This window comes from Maylandia zebra, linkage group LG3 (assembly GCF_041146795.1).
Source record: "Maylandia zebra isolate NMK-2024a linkage group LG3, Mzebra_GT3a, whole genome shotgun sequence".
NCBI lineage: Eukaryota > Metazoa > Chordata > Actinopteri > Cichliformes > Cichlidae > Maylandia > Maylandia zebra.
Genome location: NC_135169.1, coordinates 34,519,389 through 34,546,624, shown reverse-complemented (window position 1 = coordinate 34,546,624; position 27,236 = coordinate 34,519,389). Strand labels below are relative to the sequence as shown.

General features: G+C 42.2%; 1 protein-coding gene and 1 long non-coding RNA gene across 5 annotated transcripts in view; one reads left to right on the top strand and one right to left on the bottom strand.

Annotated features, from left to right (window-relative positions):
• The first annotated feature begins 205 nt into the window (after positions 1-205).
• Positions 206-27,236, top strand: part of LOC143416498 (uncharacterized) — a 129,207-nt gene continuing 102,176 nt past the window's right edge. The window contains exon 1 of the long non-coding RNA XR_013096882.1: positions 206-310. This is a non-coding gene — a long non-coding RNA (uncharacterized LOC143416498). The remainder of the gene's footprint in view (positions 311-27,236) is intronic.
• Positions 2,527-27,236, bottom strand: part of LOC101467131 (thialysine N-epsilon-acetyltransferase-like) — a 29,191-nt gene continuing 4,481 nt past the window's right edge. Inside the window, exons 1-7 of one of the 4 annotated variants that reach the window (XM_004562647.3) lie at positions 22,153-22,185; positions 21,200-21,294; positions 10,526-10,577; positions 4,591-4,674; positions 3,414-3,515; positions 3,282-3,322; positions 2,529-3,123 (exon numbers count right to left, since the gene is read on the bottom strand). In XM_004562647.3, coding sequence (XP_004562704.3) covers positions 2,956-3,123; positions 3,282-3,322; positions 3,414-3,515; positions 4,591-4,674; positions 10,526-10,577; positions 21,200-21,294; positions 22,153-22,168 — 558 coding nt within the window. In that variant the 5' untranslated portion in view covers positions 22,169-22,185 and the 3' untranslated portion in view covers positions 2,529-2,955. Of the gene's footprint in view, positions 3,124-3,281; positions 3,323-3,413; positions 3,516-4,590; positions 4,675-6,919; positions 6,976-10,525; positions 10,578-12,118; positions 12,313-21,148; positions 21,167-21,199; positions 21,295-22,152; positions 22,186-27,236 lie in introns of those variants that run through there. The other 3 variants (XM_076881761.1, XM_076881759.1, XM_076881760.1) reach the window with 3 other exon arrangements.

Here is a 27,236-nt window from a genome sequence, read left to right as displayed (position 1 = left end):
TAAATTAATTACAGGCATTTACTTTTGTATCGATTATTGCATTGATGGAGAGAGTGATGTATGCTTGGTAATGGCACAGTTAGTGATTGGGTGACTTTATTCACTTTATTCATACCCGCTTTGGATGTTATCAGTCCATACAATGTGCGTTATTAGCACAAATCTGTCCCATAGATATGGGCCATCTCCACCTGCTAATTTGTTCAGAAGGTTGTTATCATCCATCCAGATGGAGGATCACTAAAAGGAGCGTGGAAAGACTCCAGAATCCACTCTGGCTGGAATCCGGTGAATACAGCAGTGTTTACAGGTAAGACCATTTAAATGGACAGCATTTATAGAATGACTATTAAAAGTCAGTGAGTGTCAAAAATGTTAATGTGGTAACGTTTATGGTGTGAGCATTAGATTATATTGTAGTAAAGCTGTTACTTTTTAAACCACGTTAGGACAGAAATATTAGCTTCTGTTATGGACTAATGAAGTTACTAGTTAATAAAGTTTCCAGTAAAGTGATTTATCGCTGCCACAGATTGACAGTAAATATCCTAATTAGCTTCATTGCATCAATGCATCAGTTTCAGTGCTTCATTTAAACTGTATGACACTTATACTGACCCAGGGTCAGTGTAAAATACAATCCTAGCTGTGTGAACAAAGCCTGGCTCTTTTAATCCTGCATGACAAACCGCAGGATGCAGGTTTATTGAGCCTCTTTCCTGCTGGCACACCTGTCACACCTGAGAGTCAGCTACAAACTTACAGTAATGTGTACATCTTGCAAAGACTGCCAGACTCTGTAATACTGTAAATGATCAGTGACTCGGGTTAAAACTAAACCTTAAACAGTACCTCTGTGTCTGTGTGTGTGCTGAACATCTAGAATCAGGATGAGTCAGGCTGCACATTGCTGGCATTGCGTCTTTCAACAGGTTTGTGGGTAGATTTGGATGCACCAGGGGTAAGTGCAGCCACTCAGCCTCTACTCAATGTGATCATAGCAGCAGGTGCAGATGTGTGTCACAAGTTAATCTAGTAGTAGGCTATGGTTCTTGGCCACAGGTGGCAGCAGTGGACTCACCTCCATTGGAGACTGCTCCAGCTGCTATGTGATAGTCAGTAGATGGATTCCAAATTGAAGATCATATGAAAGTTTTGGAGACTGTTTATTACTAATCACTGTGTAACTCCTGTAAATTCACAGTAACTGCCATCTCCTTACAAATGTTTATTGGATTAACCACACTTATACAGACTGTATATAACTACCACCTCTAAAATGTTTGTTTGCAGAGAAAAGACACAGACAGACGATGCTTACAGGATGTGATGTGACAACACTAATGAAATATTGATGTGTCATTTTTGTTCAAGACGTTTTTCTTATGGGCCAAAATATTAAGATCATGATGAACAGGGGTGGTGATTCCTATGACTTTGTGTATGTAATTTGGAATTTTTTACAAATGTGGTCCAAAATAGATACATGATATCATTTCATTCATTTTAAAGGTTTATTTGCATGACGCACAAACAGACAAAATTGAAAGGTACAAATGTGTTGTGCATGAAACGAATTCAAACGTGGTGCAGATGTGTGTCACAAGTTGATCTGGCTGTAGGCTGTGGCACTTGGCCAGAGGTGGCGCTGGTTGATTCGAGTCCATGTTAGTGCACAAAGTAAACTGCTCGCTTTAGTTGTGCAGCAAAAACGCTGAAACCAGAGAAATAAAAACGTGCGAGGGGGACGATAACGACGAGTCTCCCGATCGTTTACTCTTGCTGTCCCGTGAACAACATCGGCGTGGTGTTAATTGTTTGCTGTTTTCGCGATCGCGTCGCGCATGAGGATATCACCAGGTAAACTCGCGACGTTTTTAAACATTATTGTTCAACAGCATCAAGACTGACGGAGTGTGTTAACCTCACAAGTGTCACAGATGACACATTTGGCGGTTTTTTTTGCTGGTTTGTCGGTAGCAGCTCCTGAAACGCAAGACTGCCACACATCTGTTCGACCAACGCCAGTTGATCTAAACGCCAGTTGATCTGGAACACCGGCTGTAGCTTTTCAGCTCACAGCCCGACACATACCAACAACAGCATAGAGAGCACAGACGTTAAGGCGGCGAGGCGTGATTGCGGGTGCCGCTCAGGTGCGTCCTTTTCCCCTGGAGCGGCGCTGCAGACCACGCCCGCCACGCACATTAACCAGGTAAAATACACATTTAGGCAGAATTTTGCAAATATCTATTTTTAATTTTTTAGCAGCATAGTGCTTTTTTTCCCAATTATTTTTTAAAAGTCAGGTCAAGGCTCCAAAAGCCCAAAGGCGATATAAGGGTGGCGGCTCCCAACAGTTTTTGTTTGCTACATGGATCATTTTAGTTCAGCTGGGTGTCTTTCCTTTTGTTATATTTCTTTAAGAGTTCAAAATGTGTTAATTACATAAATAAAATGTAATTTTCTCTGTGGCACTTCATGGATTTCATAAGCAACACACCTTAGTTGTTCACACAAAGCATAAAGGTAAAAAACAATATAAACAGTGTTATCTTCATTTTCAATCAATCAATAATTTTAGATGTCAAAAAGTATTTGCAAAAACATACTCAGGAGAAATGTATAAAATCAGCTTTATTCTATGATGTTATACACATTATTATAAAAATCATTTTCTCATGACTGGAACATCAACTACCTGAGAGTAAAAGTGCAACTAAGTTAGAAAACCAATTTTATGCCATTTATGTGGATATAAACATATTTCAACTATATTCATTTTAAAAGGTGTGCTGCACTGTCAGCCTATGAGCACAGACCTTTAGACAACCTATGTAGTGGTAGCAGCTTAAGTTGTCAAGTTTTGGAAAGAGGCCACTGAGTGGTGCTCCATCCCTGCAATGCGTGGGCTGACTTCATGGCTGCAAAGGTCACAAAGTCATGATGGTTGTTTTAAAGCTGAGCCAGCTGCTTCAGCGCCTCCCCCTCGCAGCGCATGCAGTGGTAGCCTATGGTAGCAGTGGCATCGAAGCAGCCCTGGCCGAGGTAAAAGTCCATCGATGGTTTGTTCCAATCCAGGATGGTGAAGTTGAGCTGGTGGCAACCAGCAGCCAGAGCCAGCTACAGGAGGGCAAAACCAAGAAGGAAGACAGGAATGACTGCTGAGCTGAGATCTGTATGCTACCTCTGAGACACTGTTCATCATTTTTTTGTGCAAATATTGAAAATAGGAAAATCCTCAAGGTTTATCTTCTACAGTGTTCACACGTTTTACTCACCTGTGCCACCTTGCTCATTAGTGCTTTACCAACACCCTTCCCTGAAAGACAGATCATGTGCATTACTTGAGATTTCGTGCAAATACAGATGCACAGCGATGATGTGACATCTTCTCAGAGGCTGTACTGTACCTCTGAACTCAGGCATCACGTACAAGTCCTCCATATAAATGGCTCTGCCTACAAACGAGCTGTAGGAATAGAAGTAAAGTGTATAGCCGACCTTCCTGTGTCCTGAAAGAAGAAAAATATCAGTAAGCTAGCTTACAGTTTACGGTTAACAGCTTCAGTATTCTTAAATCTTTATATTTGTTTTGTTGTTCCTTCCGATTGAGTTAATGTCGGTGAATATTCAGAACACTGATTATTAATAACATAATGTTTTATTGTAAACACATAACTATGTAACATTTCCTTTATATCAGTGAAAAAAATGATCGGATTTGTCGTGTTGCTCAAACTTAATGTGCAACAGCCTTTATAAATGTAACCTCACAAGAAGGTGACTGTTTACTATCTCTCGTATTGTCTTTCCCTGATGAGCGACAAAGACTTCATGTTCCCTCTAAAACTTAGAGGCACACTTAGTGTCAGTGCACTGAAAACCACAAATTGTATTTTACAGAGAACTGAATTTCTCAGTGGGACAAGATTTTTTACATGCTGATGTTTTATCCTAAACATACTTGCTCCGCAGCGTTTTAGATCAGTGCTGGCTAGGTAGTTTTAGGAGTTTGTTAAGATTTTAGACAGCATAGGTTCATTTTAAAGTTTCTTCTATTTAACAATTACCCATCAGTTTCGAGTTTGTGTAAGTGTTGGGTCTGTGTTTCCACATGCCCCGCTAGTTTAGAGACTTATTCCTCATGAAGAACACACGACATAACAGATCATCTTCAACCGGTCTTTATCTCGCTAACAAGGGAAAGGTTTGGTCAGAACCAGGCAGTGGAGCATAATGCTCATCACCTGTCTCTATCCTAAATCCTTCAAAGAGCAGCTGTCCTGCGTTTGTGTGACCTCCTGCTCACCAAAAGGACCATAAAAGCAGGAAGCGTACAACACAAGAAACAGATCTTTCAGATAGGATGTATCTGCAATAAAACCTCCCCCAGCACAGAGTGGCTGGAGAGGTGGTCAGGATCAAAGGAATGGCTTTGATCCTACTGCTTGAACTAAGACTTCACAAATTTAAGAAACACAATGACACATTCAACAATTTGACTTAACAGTAAGTAACTGGGTTAGAGTTGTTCGATAGTAGCTTGAAACAGTGTGTGTGAAAACTGTGTAAGATGATCTTCCTCACCTTCTTTTGTTCTGTGCTGCTCTGGCACCTCAGCGATGATGCCATGAAAGAACGGGTTCTTGGAAAAGCCATCTTGCTCCAAGTCTGAAAAGAAATTACAGACAACTAAACATAATAGATCTAATTTTTTTTACTGACATTAAAGTTACACATTACAGAATATTTTCAAAACGGGGACATTTAATTTATATTTAACATTGAGAACCTTTTACAGTTGTAGCTCTGACGGGTACTACCAAAACTGGTGTTTTGGACAGAATAAAGAGGGCAAAGACACTTAGTGGTGGAATGAGGAAGTGTGAGAAAGTATGAAAAGAATTTCTGCTCTAATTCATCCCAAAGCTGTTCTGTTGGTTTAAGGTCAGGACTTCAGGACTTTGCAGGTCAGTCAAGTTCTTATGCTGGTGCCCAGTCAGTCACTTTGTTGTAATACCAAAAACAGCTGACAGTGGAATATGGGAATATGTTGAAATGTCATGACTGGACTTGTTGCACAGGTGGCATTCCATCACGGAACTATACTGCACTGAGCTCCTAAGAATGACCCGTTCTTTCACAAATGTTTGTAGAAGCAGTCTGGAAGTCTAGGTGCTTGATTTTATACACCCATGACCATGGAAGTGATTTGATCACCTGAACTGAATGATTTGGATGAGTGAACTAATATTCTTTGGCAATACAGTTGTTAGGTTTTGTATTGTTGATTGTCATTTATGCTTAGAAATATTTAACCATATATGCTTAGAGGTGTATAATCAATTGTGTAGTGATAGGACTGTGATCTTTAGCAGGCTGTAAAGGCTTGGTGTGTATTCCACACTAGAATGCACACCCACAGTCTAGGAACATCAGAGAGGTCCTATCTTCTCTTTGTTGATATATGGTATAGCAAACACACGTATATCTCTTTAAGTATAAGAGCCTTTTGTTTAGATAGATCTGCTAGACGCCTGGCACCAGCTTTGGGGAGTCTTCACAGGGTCACATCTTGACCTCACACAAATCACACCACATACACACACACACACACACACACACACACACGATACTCTTTGTTTGTATGTAGATGTCATATGTTAATGAACCTATGCATATTCATGTAACCTCAATAAAAGAACAGTGTTACGGGAGAACGAACGAGAGCAACTGGGGTCAAGCGAAGGAATGGCGTTTGTCCGGTTCTCTCCCGTGCACGAGAAACATGAAGAACTTTGCCTACTCGTGTCTTGCTTTGCTGTGTAATTATATTGCCTTCAACGTTCTAGCGAATAGGTTCAAGCTACAAACCTATCAACAGTGCACCTGTTGAGATATAGGAGACAGCAGTGGAGTTTTTAACCAGACTTCGGAGTCTTCCGCTTATCCGTTCCAGGGTCACGGGGGGCGCTGGAGCCTATCCCAGCTGTCATAGGGCGAGAGGCGGGGTACACCCTGGACAGGTCGCCAGTCTGTCGCAGGGCTAACACATAGAGACACAGACAACCATTCACACTCACATTCACTCACAGATTCACAATTTAGATTGACCAATTAACCTATCCCCACTAACTGCATATTTTTTGACTGTGGGAGGAAGCCGGCGTACCCGGGGAGAACCCACACAAACACAGGGAGAACATGCAAACTCCACACAGAAAGACCCCGGCCTGATGGTGGAACTGAACTCGGGACCTTCTTGCTGTGCAGCAACAGTGCTAACCACCGTGCTGCCGTGCTTAAACCAGACTTACAAACCAGATATTACAAAGTTCACATTACTACAAAATTAATATGCAATTCTGGGTATGTGATGTCATTGAACTTCATTTGGCAAAGGGTGTTATTTATGGTACTGTGCCAAAGTGTTGAGCCACCCTTCGTTCCTTAGTATTTTACTTCCAAGGAGCAAGATTTTCTTTAATTTTTCTTTTCTAAATGGTCTTGAGCAATAGTTCTCCAAGCTTTCTGAAGGTCAGTCAAAATTTATCTTTTACATTCGCTGTTTTTTCATAAATTTTCAGTCGAGTTATATCTGGGCATTTTCAGAGGAATTTTAGATTTTATTTCAACACTGAATCGTTCAAGCAAAAACAAAAAAGGCACTTGTCATGGGGGCTCAGAGGCCAGTATGTGGATGTGGATCCAAGTGTAGATTCAAACACATGAAACAGCAAAATGGTTCTCTCCCTAGCTTTGTTGCTGAACATACAGTAAATGTGAAAAATTGTTACAAGGAAGGAATGGGAGGATCTGAAGTAGCGGAAGTGTGGACAGATGGAAAGTGTGGTTAGGAAGGGAGTGAGGGAGGCAAAGACTGATAATCGTGGGAATGATTGGATTTGTGTCTTACTTGGCAGGTGGAGTGAGTATGGCTCTGGTAGGAGGGGAAATGGCTGGGTGAGCATCCTGGAAGGTGAATGAGTGGAGAGAGTTGACCTTGTTAATACAGAGATCCAGAAGAAACAAAGGCAGGTGGGCAGGCAGGTTGCGAGAAGTTTATCAGTGACAGAGAAGCAGAACAAAGAGTCTTGTTGTGGCAACCAGCATCCTGGAAATACGCTCTGAATGTAACTTGACTGATGGTTCCAGGTGGGCAATGCCCCCTGCGTTCGTGTTCAGACGTGACAGTATTGCATATGATGCTGGACCGAAGGAATGGCAAGCTCCACCTCGGCTGGCAGCCTAGAGAAGCTTCAAAAGGGGAAACCAGTTGTAGATAAAATGAGGGAATCATGCACATACTCAACCCATGGAAGGTGTGATGACCATTTTGGCAGATTATGTGTTGTGATGCAGCAGAGAGTGGACTCTAGCTCCAGGTTGAGTCTCTCGGTCTGGCTGTGGTAGCCTGAGCTGAGATTGGATGGGCCAGAGAGCTAAGCAGAAAGCGTTTTTGATTTGTGAGGTGAATTGGGGTACTGTGTGAGAAAAAAAATCTCAACCAGGATGCCGTAAAGCATTTATCTGCTTTAATGTACAACCGGTTTTCCAGAAGACATTGAAATATGAAATGCTGAGGTGAAACAGTTAGCAACTAAACAATTAGCAAGACAGAAGACATTCCAGCTAGTGATGTTTTGCCCAGACCAGTCAATATGTGGATTAATAGAATTAGTGGGTTGTCAGAGGACATGAATGTGAAGAATGCGAGCATCTCCCGGTGGTTGCCAGACGTGACTAGGGAGACAGGCTTGGTTTGGAGGGTGATAAGGGCAAAAACTTGATTCTTCGGCGCCGTGGTACGTATGGGGGGGATTAAGCAGAATTAGGGGCAAATGCAACTGCTTGGCCAGCGTAGTGTCTGTTAGATTTGGCTTGGCCCCAGAATTGATGAGGGCATGAAGGGAATTAGTGGTCTGGTTCACACTGAGAGACACAGGTTTTAGAAAATGGTGTTTGAAATGAGTTAGAGATCCACCCGCCCATATCCCCGATGTTGTAACTTTATTGCAGTTTTGTTTGATAACAGCATTCTGATTATTTTGTAAGTGATTTAAGTGTTAGTCACATGTTTAGTGAGGGCTGTTAATTATAGATTTAATTTTCTGCTAAAAGGGAGCATTTAACAGTTATTTTCATTAGAAACTGCGTTTCCCAGAATCCTTTGTGGTAGACGAAAGTTACTCTGGGGTTTTTTTAGCTAGCAAAGAAAGTTTGGGAAGCCATTATATGTTGCTCTGATGTCGAGCAGTTTATTTGTTGTACATTCCCCCTTTTGAAGCCTTATATAAAGACTATCGTTTCTCCAATTGATGTCCGATCCATTTTTTTGGCTAAGTGGATTCGCCACAACACCCAGAATTACTGGTGAGTGGAGCCTTTTGGCCCAATTGGGCAGACCGCGAGGTAGTGATTGAGAGAACCACATAAAAACACTCGCGGGTGCGAAAATGTCGTTCCCGCTCCTCCAGAGAGAGCTGAGAGTGACCAGTTTGCATGGGTCCGACCTTGTTAATCAAGATATCCAGAAGAGGTGAAGGTAGGTGGACACGGAGGTGGTGAGGAGTTAATCCGTGACAAAGAGTCTTGGTGTGGTGGTGACCAGTGTCCTGGAAATGGGAGCTGCAGGTAACTCGAGTGAGAGTCCCATGAGTTGACTACAGGCACAAGGAAACTGAGGTATATGCAACACAGAAACAATGAGCATGAAGCAATGCTGCCTGCTACTGGCAGAGAAGAGATGTGGATGCTGTTCTTAAATACTGCACTATACTGTTGACTGTCCTGAATCTCCATCAGGTGAGCTGAGCAGGTGGACTGACAAGTGGTCCGCCCAGAGGTGAATACACAGGGAAGTAGTAGAAAAACACAGACAGCTCACCCAGACCATGACAGCGCCTAACTTAAGGGATCAAACCCGTAACTGAAAGGATGAACCAGCAACTTAAGAATGAATGACAATTTAGCAACAAACCTATCTTAAATTCTAATTTTAGCCAGTTTATGAGCCTGTTGTAATCATTGTCATCATCATCATCATCATCAAGTGCTGCTCCCACCAATGGTAACACAATTTGGCAGACAGAAAATAGAACTTTTTGCACTATTTGCACCTTTTTACAAGGTGACTTCTAAAGAGCTATTACCTCAAACATTGGCATATCTCAGCATTTTGTGCAAGGTGTCTTTAAAAACAGAAGAAAATACATTATGCATTTTTTTTCTTTTTTTTTTTCTTCTTTTTTTTCTTTTTCTGCTCATTCTGTTGGTTTTTGCCCTTCTCCCCCGTCCCTCTTCTCAGCTGTTTCTCTTTCCCTCTTTCTTTCTCCCCTTCTTTCCCCCAGTCAAGTCTGTCCCATATTCAGTAAGTGAAAATAAAATAAACAATAAAAGGTGAATCAAATGGACCATTATGGCAAGGCTGGGATGGTCAATTTGGTAAAGTAAATCCGTTGGGCATCTTTCTTTACCTTTAGACAACAATTCTGATCGCAAAAGAGCCAAACGGGACAGGCAAAAAAAAAAAAAAAAAAAAAAAAACCAGAAGAAAAGAGAAGTGTGACAAAGTCAGCATTACCTGAAAGACATTGCCTTCAGAAATTGTGCTCTTCAGTTGATCCTTCTACTGTTTACTGAGGCACATGAAAAATGACGTATTTGCATGATTCAACAAACTGCTGCAACCATTTCCCATTTTCCCAGCAAAATAATAAGAAATGAGGGGTGGATTAAGATTTTCAGTACTGTTCTTTTAATGACCATTGACATGCAAAGCTTACCTTTCCTGAAGCAGCTGAAATACACATTTAACAAAATGTCAGCTGAATATCTTTTTTGGTTCACAGTTTATTTAACAGCTGCAGATAAAGATATTAAAAATCTTCTTTCTGTGTTTTACAAAAGATTTTTGGAAGGGCAAGAATAAACTCTGAACCATGTTCTTATAGTTAATTAACAAAAACATAAAACACAACGTGAGATGTGGAAAAAAAAAGTTCACTAAAATAAAAACTAGACTTCTGAGTTTGATTGGTAAAAATGTGGTAAAAAAACAAACCCAAAACGTTATTAGAACTTGTCTGCTTTGACGGATGTGTTTCTTGAGACTTTGGGTGTCTACGAGACTGTGAGCTAACTGCTTTCATAATGATGTGATATTGTGTTTGTGTTTTTATTGTCATACCTGTAATAATTTTCCTAAATCTGGCCTCTGACATATGTCCTCAATACAGTTAGAAAAAGACTAAAACTAAGACTGAAACTAATAAATAATCAACTAAAACTAAACCTTTTCAAACAATAAAAACTAAAGTGAAATAAGAAAATCAACTCTGTAAACTAAACTGAATAAAAAACAATAGTCAAAATAACATTAAATAAATAACAGAAAAAAACTACAATAACTCAGCTCTGAACCTCTATTGAGATATCACCTTGGATTTCATGTTTTTTTTTTTAAATAAAACAATATATTTAAAGTCAAGACAGAAACTTGAGACATCGCTACATACATTACCTTTCTGGGTCACTTTCACATGCTCTGCCAGGTTCTCATACTCTGCCAGTTCCTGGAGAAAATCATAAATAGGATCAGCTGCCATCATTTATTAGGACTTCACTGTTCCTCAGCCAACAATAAAAACATTATTTACAGGGAGTTTATTAGCCTGTTTGCAATAAAACTAACAAGCAGGACAAGCACAGTTCATCCAATAATATCTCAGTAATCTAATAATAACTGCAGCGTTGTGTTTTTAATACTCTCAAACATTTAAAAATAGATAAACATGTAAAAACATCAACAAAATAAGGCACAACAATTCTAATTTCCACATTTCAGTTTTTCACAACATAAAGCTTTTTTAACCAATACCTACAGTAAATCATAGGAATATATGAACATTGCAAACCATTTCCAGTGACAAGATATGCTGTAAACTTTGTATTCATTTTTGATCCAAATGGCACAGCAGCCTCAGCGAAAACATTTAAACGAGGCAACTTCAACATATGTACATACAAGGTTGCTCACTTTACCATAAATTGTATGGGTGTGCATTTTTTTTCTGCATATTTAGAAAAAATATGCCATTTCTCCACTCAGTGAAGTGATGGTTAAGCTTCAGCAGCAGTTTGCTCTCATGTTTCTTTCTGTGAAGCTGTAACTGTTTAGCAGTGAACAGGAGTGCTGCCTGACTAAAAAGTCCTTCACAGGCTCCAGATGCAGGAAGAGCTGTGTAAGGACAAGAAAGACATTGTGGACAAAACAGGACACCCCCCATAATCTTTAGTTACAATATTATAGTTAGTTAAATGGTCTGATTGTTCAAATCTGTATTTTCTTTGATTGTGGTAAAATAATGTGTGCCCCAGTCTCCAAAAATGACATAGTGCAGGAAGCGTAGTTATTCCTCCGTTACACCACAAGAGGGAGTATCCCCTAAAATGAGCAGCTCTAGCGGGAGTAAATAAGCCCAGCCACTACCCATAAGGCAGTGCGCCTATAAGAGTTGTGTGCGACTGCAAAGGTGTGTAAAGTTGTGCTATGTCCATGTATATATTTGCAGGTAAGCAGATACAAGATGGTAAATAACTTAAAATGTATCTACAGATGAGTCCACGGGGTTGCAGAGAATGTGGGAAAGTTGGCCGTTAATCCCCACTATGTGCCATTAGTGTATAAGTTATTGGTAGCGATGTGAATTAGCCGTGATGCTAACGATTAGCAGCTAGATCTAATTCATTAGTTTGTGCGGAAACCTCGTGGCACTTTTGTGGATTTATACCTGTACCGGGCTGTAATCACAGCAGATATAGACTGGTGGATCACACTATCTTTTGTTTATGTTTATTTCATTGTTACACTGTAAGAAATATTAGTGATTTGAGTTTAAAGACTACCCATAAGGCAGTGCGCCTATAAGAGTTGTGTGAGACTGCAAAAGTGTGTAACGTTGTGCTATGTCCATGTATATATTTGAAGATGCAGTAAAGGCGAACTCACAAAGCCACACTGGTTTCAATTCATTTTAATCCAAGTGTGCAACAGCTGTATTGACTTTGATTGACAGCTTCTTGATGTGAGGAAAGCCATGCAATAGATCCGAACCTTCAGTGAATGGACATGAATGGTACCTCTCCAGCTCCCCTGCTTCTGGCTTTCCTGACCCCATGGATCCAAAAAAGTCATCTTTGTCGAATAGGCCGCTGTTTGTGCTGGCTAGTGATGTGTCAGTCGCGAAGAAAACGAGAGCCGGATCATTGACATGAACGACGGGAGTCGGAGCCGTATTTCTTTTTTCCCCCTTTCTCTCACACTCTCTCTCTCACTTTTTTTTCGCTTCATGCTGCACGTGAGCCTTGTGTTTGTGCTGAGCAGAGGGGGGAGGGGCGCAGACACAGCTTTATGCTTGCCGAGCAGAAAGGGGAGGGGCGGTAGTTACACTGGCAGTAGCACAAGAACAGAGCAGGAGATAGAGAGAGAGCCAGGGGCAACAACAAGAGACAACATCGTCACATTAGAAAGGTATAGTAATCATCCACAAGTATTTTCAGTTGCAGATGATAAAGGATTCAGAAAGTTTATTCATGCAGTGAATCCTATGTATGCAATTCCAAGCAGGAAAAAACTCTCCCACAAAACCATCCCAGGCCTATATGACAGAGAATGTGGATCTTCTTTTTGTTTTGCACATTTTAATGTATATTTTATTGTGTTATGGTTTGCAGTGTTTTGTGTTGTTTCACTTTAAATTTGTTTAAAAGGAAAAAGCTGAAAATATAAATAGTCAAAAAGTTAAAAGTTGAATTGTAAATAGTTGTTTTTTGTATTTTATAATTTATTTTTTAAATTTATGTGGAGTGAATAAATAAGAGCACATTTATATATTAAACATATATAAATAAAACCACATTTTTTTTACATTAGTACCGTATTTCCCGGACTACAAAGCGCACCTGAATATTAGCCGCACAAGCTAAAATCAGGGGAAAATCCTGTTTTGTACATACAGTAGCTGCACCTGACTAAAAGCCGCAGGTGTTTCAATGTTGACTTATCATATGTAAGAGAATATGCACAAAGGGAATTGTCAGGAAAGAGATGGCTGTTTGGAGACACACCCCTTTTATTAATATTTTGAAAAACAAGTTATGGGTACATATTTGCACAACTTTTTTGGTATATGTACAAGTAGCGGTAATTACAAGTACAAAACATGTACTGTGCTTCATAAATGAGTAACAAATGTAGTACATAACAATAACCTACAGCACACCAGAAAAATAGATTCGGACTACCTTTTAGGCTCAGGTGCAGTGACACGGCTTTAACAAGAAGAAAAGTCAGTCATTCACCACCATCTTCCTGCACACTAAAACCACCAAGTCCTCTTCTCCAGTGTCGGAAACGAACAGGCTCAGGATGGCTTCGTCATCCACTCTCAGCTTCTCTCCTTCGTTGTCAGTGTCAGAGTCGAACACCCTCAGAAGGGCCGTGGCGGTGTCCTCCTCTCCATCATGCAGCAGTCCAGCCCTTCGAAATCCGTTGGTGATCATGGATGTTTTCACACTTTTCCACGCTGTCAGATTCCACCGGTGGAGTTGAGCATAACTTGCTTTTCGCAAGTTTATTGCCGCTTGTCATCCACGCCTCCGGCTGAACGTGTAGCGCTACTTTGAAGTTTGTTTTTCGCGCTACTTGTACGGCACTATGTTGCCTGGCGGATGGACACGTGACCAACATACCACTCTTGAACTGTGTGTCTGATCACATGCCCTTCCGCCAGGCAACGTAGTGCCGTACAACAGCGGAACAAACAAAACAAATCGTCTTACGATATGACAAAAATCATGGACAATCCAGAGAAAAGCCGCACCTGACTAAAAGCCGCAGGGTTCAAAGCTTGTGCAAAAAGTAGCGGCTTATAGCCCGACAATTACGGTAATTCATTTTGTGCATCATTTTATATTGTTGTTGATAATAAATTAATTAAAGCAACAAAACAACCTGAAGAGCCGGTTGGGAGCCGAAGATCCAGCTCTTTTTAGTGAGAGGATGAACAGGATGAAGAGGATGAACATCAATCAATCTTTATTTATAAAGCAATTTTCATACAAAGATGTAGCACAAAGTGCTTTACATGGTTAAAAGCAGCCCAGCCCACCCCGCCCTCCAACTCACTCCCCACACTCTCATTAACATGAACGATCATGGTTACATACACCCCCCCCCCTCACACACACACACACACACACACACACACACACACACACACACACACACACACACACACACACACACTTAAGGAGTAAAATTGGGCTGGGCACACATGGTGTTGGGTGCCATCTCCAACAACGATGAGGCGGCCTACATGGATGAAGTGAAGAATCTGGCATCGTAGTGCCAGGACAACCACCTCCAGCTGAACGTCAGCAAGACCAAGGAGCTGGTGGTGGACTTCAGAAGGGGTCAGCACAGAGACTACAAGCCCATTATCATCAATGGAGCTCCAGTGGAGAGGGTGCAGTCCTTCAAGTATCTTGGTGTCCACATCTCCTCAGACCTGACATGGGCTGCCCACATTCAGGTCCAGACCAAAAAGGCTAGGCAGCGCCTGTATCACCTACGACAACTGAGGAAGTTCAGGGTCTCTCCAAAGATCCTCAGGATTTTCTATACAGGCGCTGTGGAGAGCATCCTCACACAGAACATGACATCGTGGTTCGGGAACAGCTGTGTGAAGGACCAAAAAGCTCTCCAGAGAGTGATCCGTACAGCAGAACGCTGCTGCAGGATTGCTCTCCCCCCGCTTCAGGACACCTACACCAGGAGATGCCGGACTAGAGCAGCGCAGATACTGAAGGACCCGTCCCATCCTGGCAACAAACTGTTGCAACTTCTGCAATCTGGTAGAAGGTTCCGCATCTTCCGGGCAAGGACAGAGAGACTCAAGAGACTCAAATTGACTGAGACAGGACTCTCTTCCAGACACTAAACCAAGGCACAATGTACATTTCAATTCCTTTAATTTTAAATATGTTTATATTGTCTATCCTGTAAAATAGTCAGATGTCTATTCATATTAATGTACAGAATTCACCTGCTTGCTGCTACTACTGCACATTCACCCAGTGTATATACTATATGTATATATATATATATATATGTAATGTTCTTCCTCTACACCCCCCCCCCCCCCAATTTTTGCACATGTCGAGGAGCGTGTCAGGCTACATTTCACTGTGTGTTATACTTGTATAACTATGCATGTGACAAATAAAGAACCTTGAACCTTGAACCTTGAACATGAGCCAGGTGAGGAAACACTATCACGGGGAGCCGTCTGCACCGGGAGACGGTCACAGACCGCAGCCTCCAGGCTGGGCACACAGCAGGAGGGAGGCAAAGAAGCCCCCCAGCCAGGCTGAGAGGACCCACAGAGCCCCAGCAGCCACGGTCGATCACAGCCCCGGTGCAGAGAGCCCTTTTCCCATTCCTCCCTGTACTTTTGCAGCCTTTTTTTCCCCTCTTTCTCTGAGGTGAACAAACATTGCTGCTCTAATGCTGGGCTTACACTGTGTTATTTTTGGCCTATTTTGAGACGATTTTTGAGTATATGAGTATATGAGTATTTTAGTATATGTGGGGTAACGAGAAGCGCTCACACTGCTCAAGTGCAAACACGTAAACGTCGGTGAAAAAGACGGAGCAGCATGGCAGTGCAGCATGTGATCTGGACACAAGCGATGGAGGCACAACTTGTAGAACTTTGGAAAGCTCATCCGAGCCTTTTCAATGTGGCATCACAAAATTATCACGACCACAACAACCGTGAAAATAGTTGGATTTACACTGCTGCTCAATCACAGCCGTATAAATGATGACACTGGACGCAGCGTGTTCGGGTGATGTTTTCCAACTTTACTCGTAACCCGGAAGCTCCCCCCACACACAGCCTTATGGGAACAGTAGTCTACTGCTACACCTCCTCCTTTTAGCTAAAGACATACTTCATAACGTCTCAAACAGCTCACTAGAACAGAAATGGGGAACATCATGAAACGTGAAAATTATACACATCCCTCATTTGTTCACTTACATTTAAACAAAACACATTATTGTAAACAATAACCAGCTTTGAATAGGGTATGAATGGATAACTTCAGAGAATTACACATCCAGTCTTTCAGGAGGTCTCACCACTCGACCAGATCTGGTAATAATAATAATGGATTGGATTTATATAGCGCTTTTCAAGGCACCCAAAGCGCTTTACAATGCCACTATTCATTCACTCTCACATTCACACACTGGTGGAGGCAAGCTACGGTTGTAGCCACAGCTGCCCTGCGGCAGACTGACAGAAGCGAGGCTGCCATATCGCGCCATCGGCCCCTCTGGCCCACACCAGTAGGCGGCAGGGTAAAGTGTCTTGCCCAAGGACACAACGACCAGGGCAGAGAGCCCGGGAATCGAACCGGCAACCTTCCGGTTACAGATACGCTTCTCAACCCCCTGAGCCACAGTCGCCCCACATAGTTCCTGTTGGTCTGAGGTGGCTCCTATTTCTCCTCAGAAAACCCCTGTCTGTTTCTACCACATAGGATCTGGGAGCACTGGCAGGTCCAACTACTGCTCCGGTAGTTCCTTCAGTGGTAATCCACACTTTCTGTCCTGACGATAGTTCCGGAAGTGGTCTGACTCTATGTCTGCGGTTGTAGTGTTTTGCCTGCTCACGCCTCCCCTCCTCATCTTTTTTGCGAAAAACCTGTAGGTCAGGCCACTTTGGCACCAGCTTTGCCACAGCTTGTGGCAGCGTGGTCCACAGGTGTCTCCCCATAAGCAACTGCGCCGGCGAGAGCCCATGTTCCAGTGGGGTGGCCCTGTACGCTAGCAGTGCTCTGGTGTAGTCACAGTCCTTTTTCCACAAGTCTTTAATGGTACGAACAGCGCGTTCTGCCTCCCCATTGGCTTGGGGGTACCTGGGGCTGCTCGTTTCTAGGCTGCGGCAGCTGCTGGATTGCTGTTATCTTGTTGGGATCAGCCTCAATGCCTTTTGCTGACACTTTGTGTCCCACAAAGATTATTTGACTTTTAGCAAACTCACACTTCTCATTCAGAGTGAGACCCTCCTTCTGAAACATTTGGCGCACACAGTGCAACTTCTGGTCGTGCTCCTGCCTGTCTCTGCCATATACAAGCACATCATCGGCGTGACAAATCACCCCTTCAAAATCTTCCAGCATCTGTGACATTCGCCTTTGGAAATGTTCCGGCGCTGATGCAATGCCAAAAGGAAGGCGGTTGAACTGAAACCTTCCAAAAGGCGTGATGAAGGTAGTGAGTGGCCTTGACTCTGGCGTGAGCGGAATTTGCCAGAATCCAGACCGGGCGTCGAGCTTTGTGAACACTTTAGCATCTTTCATCATCGCTAGTGTTTGATCTACTGCTGGGAGGATGTGTCTTTCTCTTTTGACTACTGTGTTCAGGGGTGTGAGGTCCACACATATTCTGGGGGGCTTTCCTGCTGGTCTGGGGACCACTACCATGCCAGAACACCACTCTGTAGGCTCAGTGACTTTGGAGACAACACCCATTTCTTCCATTCTGTGCAGCTCATTTCTCACTGCATCTCTGAGGGGAAGAGGAACACGTCGTGGGGCAGATAAGGCTATTGGTACAGCTCCTTGCTCTATCTCAAATGTGATAAGGCTCCCTCAGCACGCCTAAACCTTTAAAAACGTCTGGGTATGCTGCCCTGAAATTTGTCACCGATTCCGTTACTGTGCTTACTCTGTACACAAGACCCAGAGCCTCACACGCTGGCCTGCTTAGCAGTGGCTGTACTAGACCTGACACAAGGTAGACGTCTTGAGAAACACTGCGCCCTTTCACTGCTAGCTGTGCCTCGAAGCAGCCTTTAACATTGAGTGGGTTACTGCCCGGCCCTAGTAACTTCTTTCTGGGTCTCTGCAGCTTACCATCCCTGTCTGGACTTTACAAACCCTCTGGAATAGATGTAACATCCGCCCCTGTGTCAAGTTTAAAATATACATTTTCCTCATTTAACTTGACCTTTTGCACCCAGGGCTGTGACCTCCCAGTCTCTACTTCACCCAAGAACACACAATCCTCGCTGTCTGCATCTTTCTGATTTTCTGTCACTTTGCGTAGCGCTGTAGCTTCACTACTGCGACAGACCGCATCAAAGTGCCCTTTTTTCTGACATTTTCGACACTGTACCTCTTTGGCTGGACATTCTTTCCATGAGTGTTTGTTCTTGCGACCACAGCGGCCACATTCCTTTCCGCTTTGCTTGATTGGCTTTTGTTCTTTCTTTTGCCACGTCTGCGTTTTCCCGCGTGTTGTATTTGTCCGTATTGTGTCCATGTTCAGTGTTTTCTCCACTGCCGCGCTGCTGTGAAGTATTGATTGTTGTTTCTTTACCGTTTCGCTCTGCCTAACTTTCTCAATGGCTTTAGCAAGAGTCAACTCTGAGTCCATTTGCAGCAGCTCGGACAGTCTTTTGTCTTTTATGTCAACTACAATTCTGTCCCTTATGAGTTCGTCTTTGAGTGCTCCAAATGCACAATTTTCTGCAAGTTTGTGCACAGCAGTGATGAACGACTCTGTACTTTCCCCTTCCTGTTGCCGTCTGGAGTTAAACTGTGCTCTTTCAAAAATTACGTTGTGTTTTCCTACGTAATGTTTGTCAAATGCCTCTTTGACAGTTGCATATTTCTTTTTATCTGCATCGCACAGTGGTAAAACTGCCAAAACATCATCAGCAGCGTCTCCCATAGCGTACAGGAGTGCATTAACTTGATACTCGTCTGATTTGTTATCAAGAGCAGTTGCAATGCGAAATCTTTCGAACCTTCTGATCCACTTTGGCCATTCGGCAGGATGAGAAAAGTCAAATGTTTCTGGGGGTGTTATTTGTACCGTGGTCGCCATCGTGACGTGTGGATCCCTGGCTTCCTCGCGTTCAGAATCCAAGCTTTCCGGTGCGCCGACCTCGTCTCCTCCTTCCGACATGTGAAGCTCGTGCTCGACCGCGCGCGCGCACGCGCCCTGTTGCTAGCGCCGGTCACAGCCTCGGCCACGCTTCACCTGCATGCCGGTCTTGTTCGGGTTACCAATGCGAAAACTTCTGTCGCAGTTAACTGCACAGTACTGTACTCGAAAAAGAAGAAGAAAAAAAAAACTGTGGAGACCGCCATTCGCACTTCTGACACCACGTATAAATGATGACACTGGACGCAGCGTGTTCGGGTGATGTGTTCCAACTTTACTCGTAACCCGGAAGCTCCCCCCACACACAGCCTTATGGGAACAGTAGTCTACCGCTACAACAGCTGCCTGACCAGTGTTTTTCATTAGCAATTTAGCAAAGTTGATGGTGGTGGTGTGTCTGTGTGAGTGAAAGACAGAGAGGGAGAGAGAGCGAGCGAGTGACAGAATTTCTGTTATAACCTTCATTTTAAGGAGGCACAGTGTGAGCACTCAGGTCGCATCAGAGCATCGGGCGGTATAGTGTGAGACCCTGCATCGTGACCTACCAACTTCTAACCCCTGCGAGTCAATCGTGCAGTTTGAGCAGGAGCTGAATAATGTGACTGAAAAAATCGCAGTGTCTGCCCAGCTTTAGGTGTACTGTCGTCTGAGACTTGCACCGCAGTGTCCGCATTTGTTTCCCTGTTGGAAACAAATCTGAATTGTCATACTCGAATTGTCATAAGTGTGCTGTCAGTTCATTGGTCACAAAGCAGGAGAGGGGCTGGGAATTATGTTTTCAAACAAAGCGTTAATTCCATTAACATTTATAGACTACTTTTGATTCTCACTGTATTACGGGACAAAGTGCGTCCCTTATTAGCTCAATATGGGACGATTCCGTTTTTAAAGGGACGGTTGGCAACCCTATCCGTGACCGCTGGCAATAAGGAAAGGCTGCTCTTCATAGAGGACTCACGCTCGGGGAGACGTTTTCTGGTTGACTCTGGCTCCCAGAAGAGCCTCAGGAACTCACGTGTTGTCGTTGTATACCTTGTGAGATTATTATATTATCTTATGCCACGTTACACCCCTAATTAAAGATTGTGAGACTATTATGTAGTTTTAGTTTGCATTATTCTCCTGAAGAGGTGATAACTATTAGATTTATTAAACTGATTTGTATTACATTAGACTGCTGATTTATTGTGAATGAATGATATTGTTTTATGATGCATTATACTGCTGAGTTATAAGAAATACAGAGAGTTATGGCCTTATTTGTCTGATTAGAAGAGAACAGAGCATACCGGAGAGGTTTTCTGCCCCATCTCATAAGGAGAAGATAAAACAGGGAGCCAAGGCCGTCACTTAGGCGCTGTAAGAGAGAAAGAATGTGGATGTTTAGGTTTTTACGACTAGGTGGGGGCCACCAGAGGCTATAAGAGTTTGAGTAACCCTCCACCATTTTGAGATTTGCTGTGACCCTCTTCATGCATGTCTCCCCATCCGGATGGTGTATGCTCATAAAGTGTTGAATTGTATGGAATAAAATAATTGTTGATTGAGCATTTATACACCGAGTATTGTCCTTCCTTCAGCCCAAAGATCAAAAGAATTGGGAGATTTTAACAACCTCCACAATGGTATATTATTTAATCTCAAAAAAATTTGTAGATTCCCCACTGTGGCGGGGCGTGGCCTGCGGTGCCGTGCAGAGGAGGCGGACGCACCTGCACGGCATCCGCAATCACGCCCCGCCGAATTAAATATTGTACTAGGTCCTGTGGTTGGGTTGTTGGTGTTATGTTGAGCGGGCAGCGGGAGAGCTGCAGCTCTGTGAGTATTGTGGACAGCAACCGTCAAAGCTTTAATAAAAAGCATCAAAATGCCACTGGGTCTGCTGTGTATGTTTACACCCACGTACTACCAGAGAGAGCCCGCGTACCACAGTTTGGAAAAGACTGATCTAATGTGTAAAAGAAAAGTAATGAGTCAAATATTGCCAAATATAGTGGAGTAAAAGTAATGTTTCTTCTTCACAAATGTACTCAAGTAAAAAGTATGGTGCAATAAAAGTACTTTTAAAAGTTTTTTTTTTTCCAAAACTTACTTGAGTGTAGCTAACTCATCACTACCCACCTCTGATCACACACACAGCTGGACTGCATGAGTGAGGATGTGTCAGCTCACCATGATCATCCGCATGATGTCCTTGCAGTCATCCAGGTTTGCCGTGCGGATGGAGAAGTCCATGTCAAGTGGATGCAATGAGGTTTTGCTCCAGTCTGTTAGAGGACGGACTACTTAAGAAGTAGGTGAGCTCTTTATCTTGGTTGGACATTGTGGGTGGGCGGATTAATCCAAATATTGGATACTTTAGTTTGCTCTTACTGAATGTTTTTGTTCTCCATTGTTAATCATGAAAGAACACCGAGTGATTTTGACCCACTTGGCAATCCAAACATTCTGCAACTCCGTTTAAACAAAATCCCATCGTTTCACATTTTCTGACTTTTCCTAAAATGGCCTTATTCGTTAAATACTGAATTTTGGGGTGTGTAGCTAAAAATAATAAATACATATGAAAAACTTCCTTTTGAAAACATCATTTTGAAACCATATGAGTTAATGTTATTTTGTGTGTGTGTGTGTGTGTGTGTGTGTGTGTGTGTGTGTGTGTGTTTTGTTGTTTGCTCATTTTCTTTTCATGATTTTATTCTCAGTCCTGGTTCCACAATTTGCAATTAGTGAGTTTATAGCAGAGTAGCTTGAAAAGCGTGTTGTGTTGCAATGGCCCAGGCAAAGTAAAGACCTCAATCTTACTTAAGTGCTGTGCATAAACAATGTCAATTCAATTCAATTTTATTCATATAGCGCCAAATCACAACAAGTGCCTCAAGGCACTTATGTCCGCAAACCACAATGAACTGAAGCACCGTCGTAAAGAAGAGTGGGCGCAATAGAGTCATAGAGTAAACTTACTTAAAGTTATTGCTGGTAAAGGTGGTTCTACAAACCACTGATTTAATACTGTGTGGGTTATCTCCAGGTATCCTCCCACAGTCTAAAGACATTTAGTTAGTTAGGTTAAATGGTGATTCTAAAATTGGATGCAGATGTGAATGCTTGTGTCTGTGGCGTACCTGCTTTGCGCCCCATGGCAACAGGGATAGACTCCAACCTACTTCCATACTACTCTCAGCAGTGTCCTTGAGTGAATTTTAAACTGAACTTGAAAGAATAGAAGAGCAGATCAGAATTGTTAAAGGATCTTTTAACAAAAGGCATTCACTTGGGGGTTCATACTACAGAAAACAAATGATTAAACCTGATTGATCTATCTATAAAGAGTATTTGAAATGTTAGATTTATGTTGAACACTAAAACAAAACATTTGACACTCAAGTTTAGGTAAAGTAGTATCATCATATGAAAAAAATTAAAATACAATCTTAGTCTAACAGTGAGGGATTTGTTTCATGAAGATGGGCTTTATCCACCAAACAGTGAGCCACCCTACCATGATAACAAGTGCTGACATCTCCTAACTACAGGTGCTAAATAAAAACAAAACACAAAAAACAAACAAAAAGGTTTTTTCTAACTTTTAGTAACCCAACAACTCATCTTTTTTTTTAAAATCACTACACTGCAAATTAAACCGTTGTTCATGTGGTGAGGAGCATGAACTTGTTTTGAGAGTTCAAAGAGTTTAAAGTTTTACTGCTTCCAAAGCAGAAAGTGTCACTGGCTCTTCACACTGTGTGCTGTCTACTCTAAGCAACCAGCTTGAGTAATGGGCAGAACAATTACATTCTCTTCCACTAGAGGACAGTACAGCTACCTGCTCTAATTAAATGGGTCGCCAACTGCCAGTAAAACAGAAGAAGACGAAGAAGAAATCTAATAGAGATTGACAGACCACGTGACTTTCGCGCATTGCATGCCGGGAACTCGTGGCAAAACAATCCAAGTACCGCATCAAATGCAAGCATTTTCAGCACCGCAAAACGTTCATTCTCCGGTTCCAATACCTTCTTGGATATATATATATGACTTATATATGACTTGGAATATAATTTGATGAAAGGAAATCTATTAAATTTTTATCAACAGGCCCCATAATATTCTCAGCGACCGTGGCTCAGGGGGTTGGGAAGCGCATCTGTAACCGGAAGGTCGCCGCTTCGATCCCTGGGCTCTCTGTCCTGGTTGTTGTGTCCTTGGGCAAGACACTTTACCCTACCAGAGGGGCCGATGGCGCAATATGGCAGCCTCGCTTCTGTCAGTCTGCCGCAGGGCAGCTTGCCTCCACCAGTGTGTGAATGTGAGAGCGAATGGGGGCTGTAGCTCAGGTGGCAGAGCAGGTCAGCCACTAATCTGAAGGTCGGTGGTTCGATCCCAGGCTGCATGCCAAATATCCTTGGGCAAGATACTAACCCCATGTTTGCCTACTGGTGGTGGTCAGAGGGCCCGGTGGCGCCGGTGTCCGGCAGCCTCGCCTCTGTCAGTGCGCCCCAGGGCAGCTGTGGCTACACTGTAGCTTGCTATCGCAAATGGGTGAATGACTGAATGTAGTGTAAAGCGTTTTGGGGTCCTTAATGACTAGAAAAGCGCTATACAAATGCAGGCCATTTACCAATGAATAGTGGCATTGAAAAGCGCTATATAAATCCAATCCATTATTATTATATAACAGGTTGCGGTGCTTTAGGGATCATTTGCAAATTCTAAGTAAAATCAATAGATACTAAAGTTATTCCTTTTTCCTTTTCCTAATAAATCATTAGTGTTGATTTGATATCCTGAGCTAAATCATCTCAGAATATCAAATAAAATAGCCATACTAGCCATACTTGCATGCCAAATCATAAAAAATGTATAAAAAAATAAATAAAATCGCAATTACCTATAAAGCAAGACATGCAATTTGTCTGATAAATTCTCCAAAAGGCAGATACTAGCAGATACAGGTATCCCCCTCCTGTTGGTCAAAGTCACTGCACCCCTGAACTTTAAACTAGTGAGTTAGAAAACGAAATCACATACAGTTGTCATGAAGGGAGATGTTCATTTAAATAGAATTGATGCATGTGGCTTCATTAAACAGATTTTTATATTAAACACATTTTTACACCTTGGTTTAAAAACAGTTTGGACCTCTACTGTACTTTGACACTTAATTACTAATTAGCAAATGTGTGCCTGTGCTTTTTCACTAAGCAGTCTATTGTGTTTTCTGTGTGTGTTTAATAAGCCATGAGCTGGTGTGGGTGACATTCAGTTGACAAATTGCACAAACTGCGCGCTGAATCATTTTACAGCAAAGAGTCTGCGAAATGATTCCATTAAGTCTTCCTTTAGAAACGGAAAAGTATCCCAGCCTCAATGTTTCTGGATTGTCCTTTGAATTTTAATTTTGATTAATAAAAAGGTTGAACACACAATACAGAAAGACTGAAAGCAACACAGGAATGTCTATAAGAGGAAAAGCACTGCAGCATAATATAGTATTAAAAGTATGTGCTGTAAGTGCTTTGGTCTGTAAGCCTGGAAAAGACCTAATGTCTTTATAAGGTTTAGCCCATTTGAAGTCAGGAAAGATAAAAATGGAGAATGTGTAAGTGAAAATCTAATGCTTCTCATTAAATTTAAAAGAACCTTGTAGTGGTGTTGAACAGTCTGACAGTAACGAATAAATGTAAAAATAGAATTTTACCACTCCCCTAATGCCCGTGTACAGCAGTCTGAGGGATCTTCCAGGAATGGTAATGCAGTTTTCCAGAGATCTGATTGATTAGTAGACAGTGATTTCATACCTGCTGATCTAACCATTCACAGCATAACCATGGCATGGTAATCATGGTTATCATAGCAATCTAAGAAGTGACCTTCATAGTACTGAAATTATGTGGATAAGATGAAATCCTGCTTCGTAGTACTGGGCAAACACCAGATATAACTTTTCCCTACTCTTTATGCCAGGTGTATTGATTTTAGTGTAACAAGAAATCCTAAACCAAAGCCAGCACAGAAAAAGTCCTCCAAACTTCTGCTCAGTGGTGATGGGAGAAAAGTTTTTGAAGGCAGAGAACTGAGAGAATGTGTTGTCACCCAGCACTGAAGATGAGAACACAAAATCCCATCTCTACAGTTTTTGTTCTGATGCTTTATTATGAATTGTATTTTCTATAAATAAGCACAATGTTTCCAACCTTTTGGAGCCACGGCACATATTTCACATTAGAAAAAAATCACACAGCACACCACCAAACAGAAAGGTCACAAAAAGCATATTGATAATTTTTCCCCGTGCACCAGGCATAGTGAAATTTGCTCAGTTTGTCCCCCTCGGATTCTGTCTGCCATGAATGGTTTAGCCCATTTGAAGTCAGGAAAGATACATTAATACTCTCTCAAGTTTTTCAGGCTTTATCATCACATGGTAGTGTGCCACAATAGGTTTTAAGGCATTTTCGGAAAGGAATGTTGGGGAGGATAGATTGCATGCCTGAATGCCCTCCATTATTTTCTGTCCTGCCCCTGAAAATCTGTCTGCTAGCTCCTGCAACATTCGGTCCAAACAAGGAAAGAATATCTCGCACCTAAACTGTTAAGTCTAATTGTTGAATGTTGCCATTGTGTTTCTTAAATTTGTACAGTCTTAGTTCAAGCAGTAGGATCAAAGCCATTCCTTTGGCTTTGACCACCTCTCCAACCACTCTGTGCTGGGGGAGGTTTTATTGTAGATACATCCTATCTGAAAGTTCTGTTTCATTTGATGTAAGCTTCCTGGGTTTATGACCCTTTGGTCAGCAGGAGGTCTGACACACACACACACACACACACACACACACACACACACACACACACACACACACACACACACACACACACACACTTACTTAAATTACAGAAGTTCACACATCTTAGGACCATGTGGGTGTGGTTTTGTTCTGACGTGTTTTGTGTGAACTGTCTCCCAATAAAAGGTAGCAGGAGGAGGTCAGATCTGGAGGTCATTTTCGTGCTGGACACAGACGAGGCCTCCCTTGCGCTACTTTGCTTTTTCTTTGCCCCCCCAAAAAGTAATGTACAAAACGAAGGAGAACGATGCTCATTTCACCCCACATCACCCTCCTTTGACTTGCATACTTCCTACAACTAAGAAGCACATGCTCAACTGTCTCCATAGCATTGCACCCATCACACAACCCAGTCGGATGTTTCCCCATCCTAAAAAGAGTACCATTTAAAAAGCAGTGGCCTGTTCGTATTCTACTCATAATAACCTCCTCCTGTCTCTTTAATCCGCTACTCCTCTTAGCTTCTATTTGCACCCTATATAAATGTCTCCCTTTTGTTTCATTATCCCATGCCATTTGCCAGAAATTCTTACTTTCTGTCCAAACTACACTTTTCCCCTTCAGATTTTGACAGTGGTGTCTGTACATCTATATTGACTATTTTAACAGCTGCTTTGGCCAACCTATCTGCTCTTTCATTACCCAAAATACCCACATGAGCCGGAGTCCACATTATTACTACATACTTATTTTGATCAGACAATCTATGATGAGCAAAAAGAACGTCATACAAAATCTGCTGATGGTAATTTGTGTTTCCTTGTTCAATACTTAATAATGCTGACAATGAATCACTACATATTAGTACTTTTGAGATTCTGCTGTCTTCCACCCATTCTAGAGCCAGCAGTATGGCATATAACAACTGCATATATACCCAGAAGATTTGACGTTCTTTTCGCAATCTTTATATTTAACTCCGGAATTACCGCTGCTACACAAGTTGCTTCAGTTTTAGGATCTTTTGACCCATCTGTATACACCTGTATGACCTTTAATATCCCTGCATCTGTCCACTGACAAAAAGGCGAAATTACTTCAACATGATTTATCAAGACAGAGAAATTAATGTATGATGACCCATCATGGCAGACAGAATCCGAGGGGTGACAGAATTTAGGACAGGACCCCTTTGAGTCTGTAAAGTGGTGGTGGTTATGAAGATGGAAACTGAAGCTTGGCTCTAACTGAGGTGTCTGTGAGGTGGTTTGCGAGAAAAGTACTAAGGTGGAAAGCAGAATGCACATTAACAATAAAACAACGGAATGAGGTTTTCAAAACATAAGGAACGGTAAAAGGGAATATTGGAGAAAATATTGTGAATTACTGGGTAAAAATACACCATTAGACAGGGTTTGGTT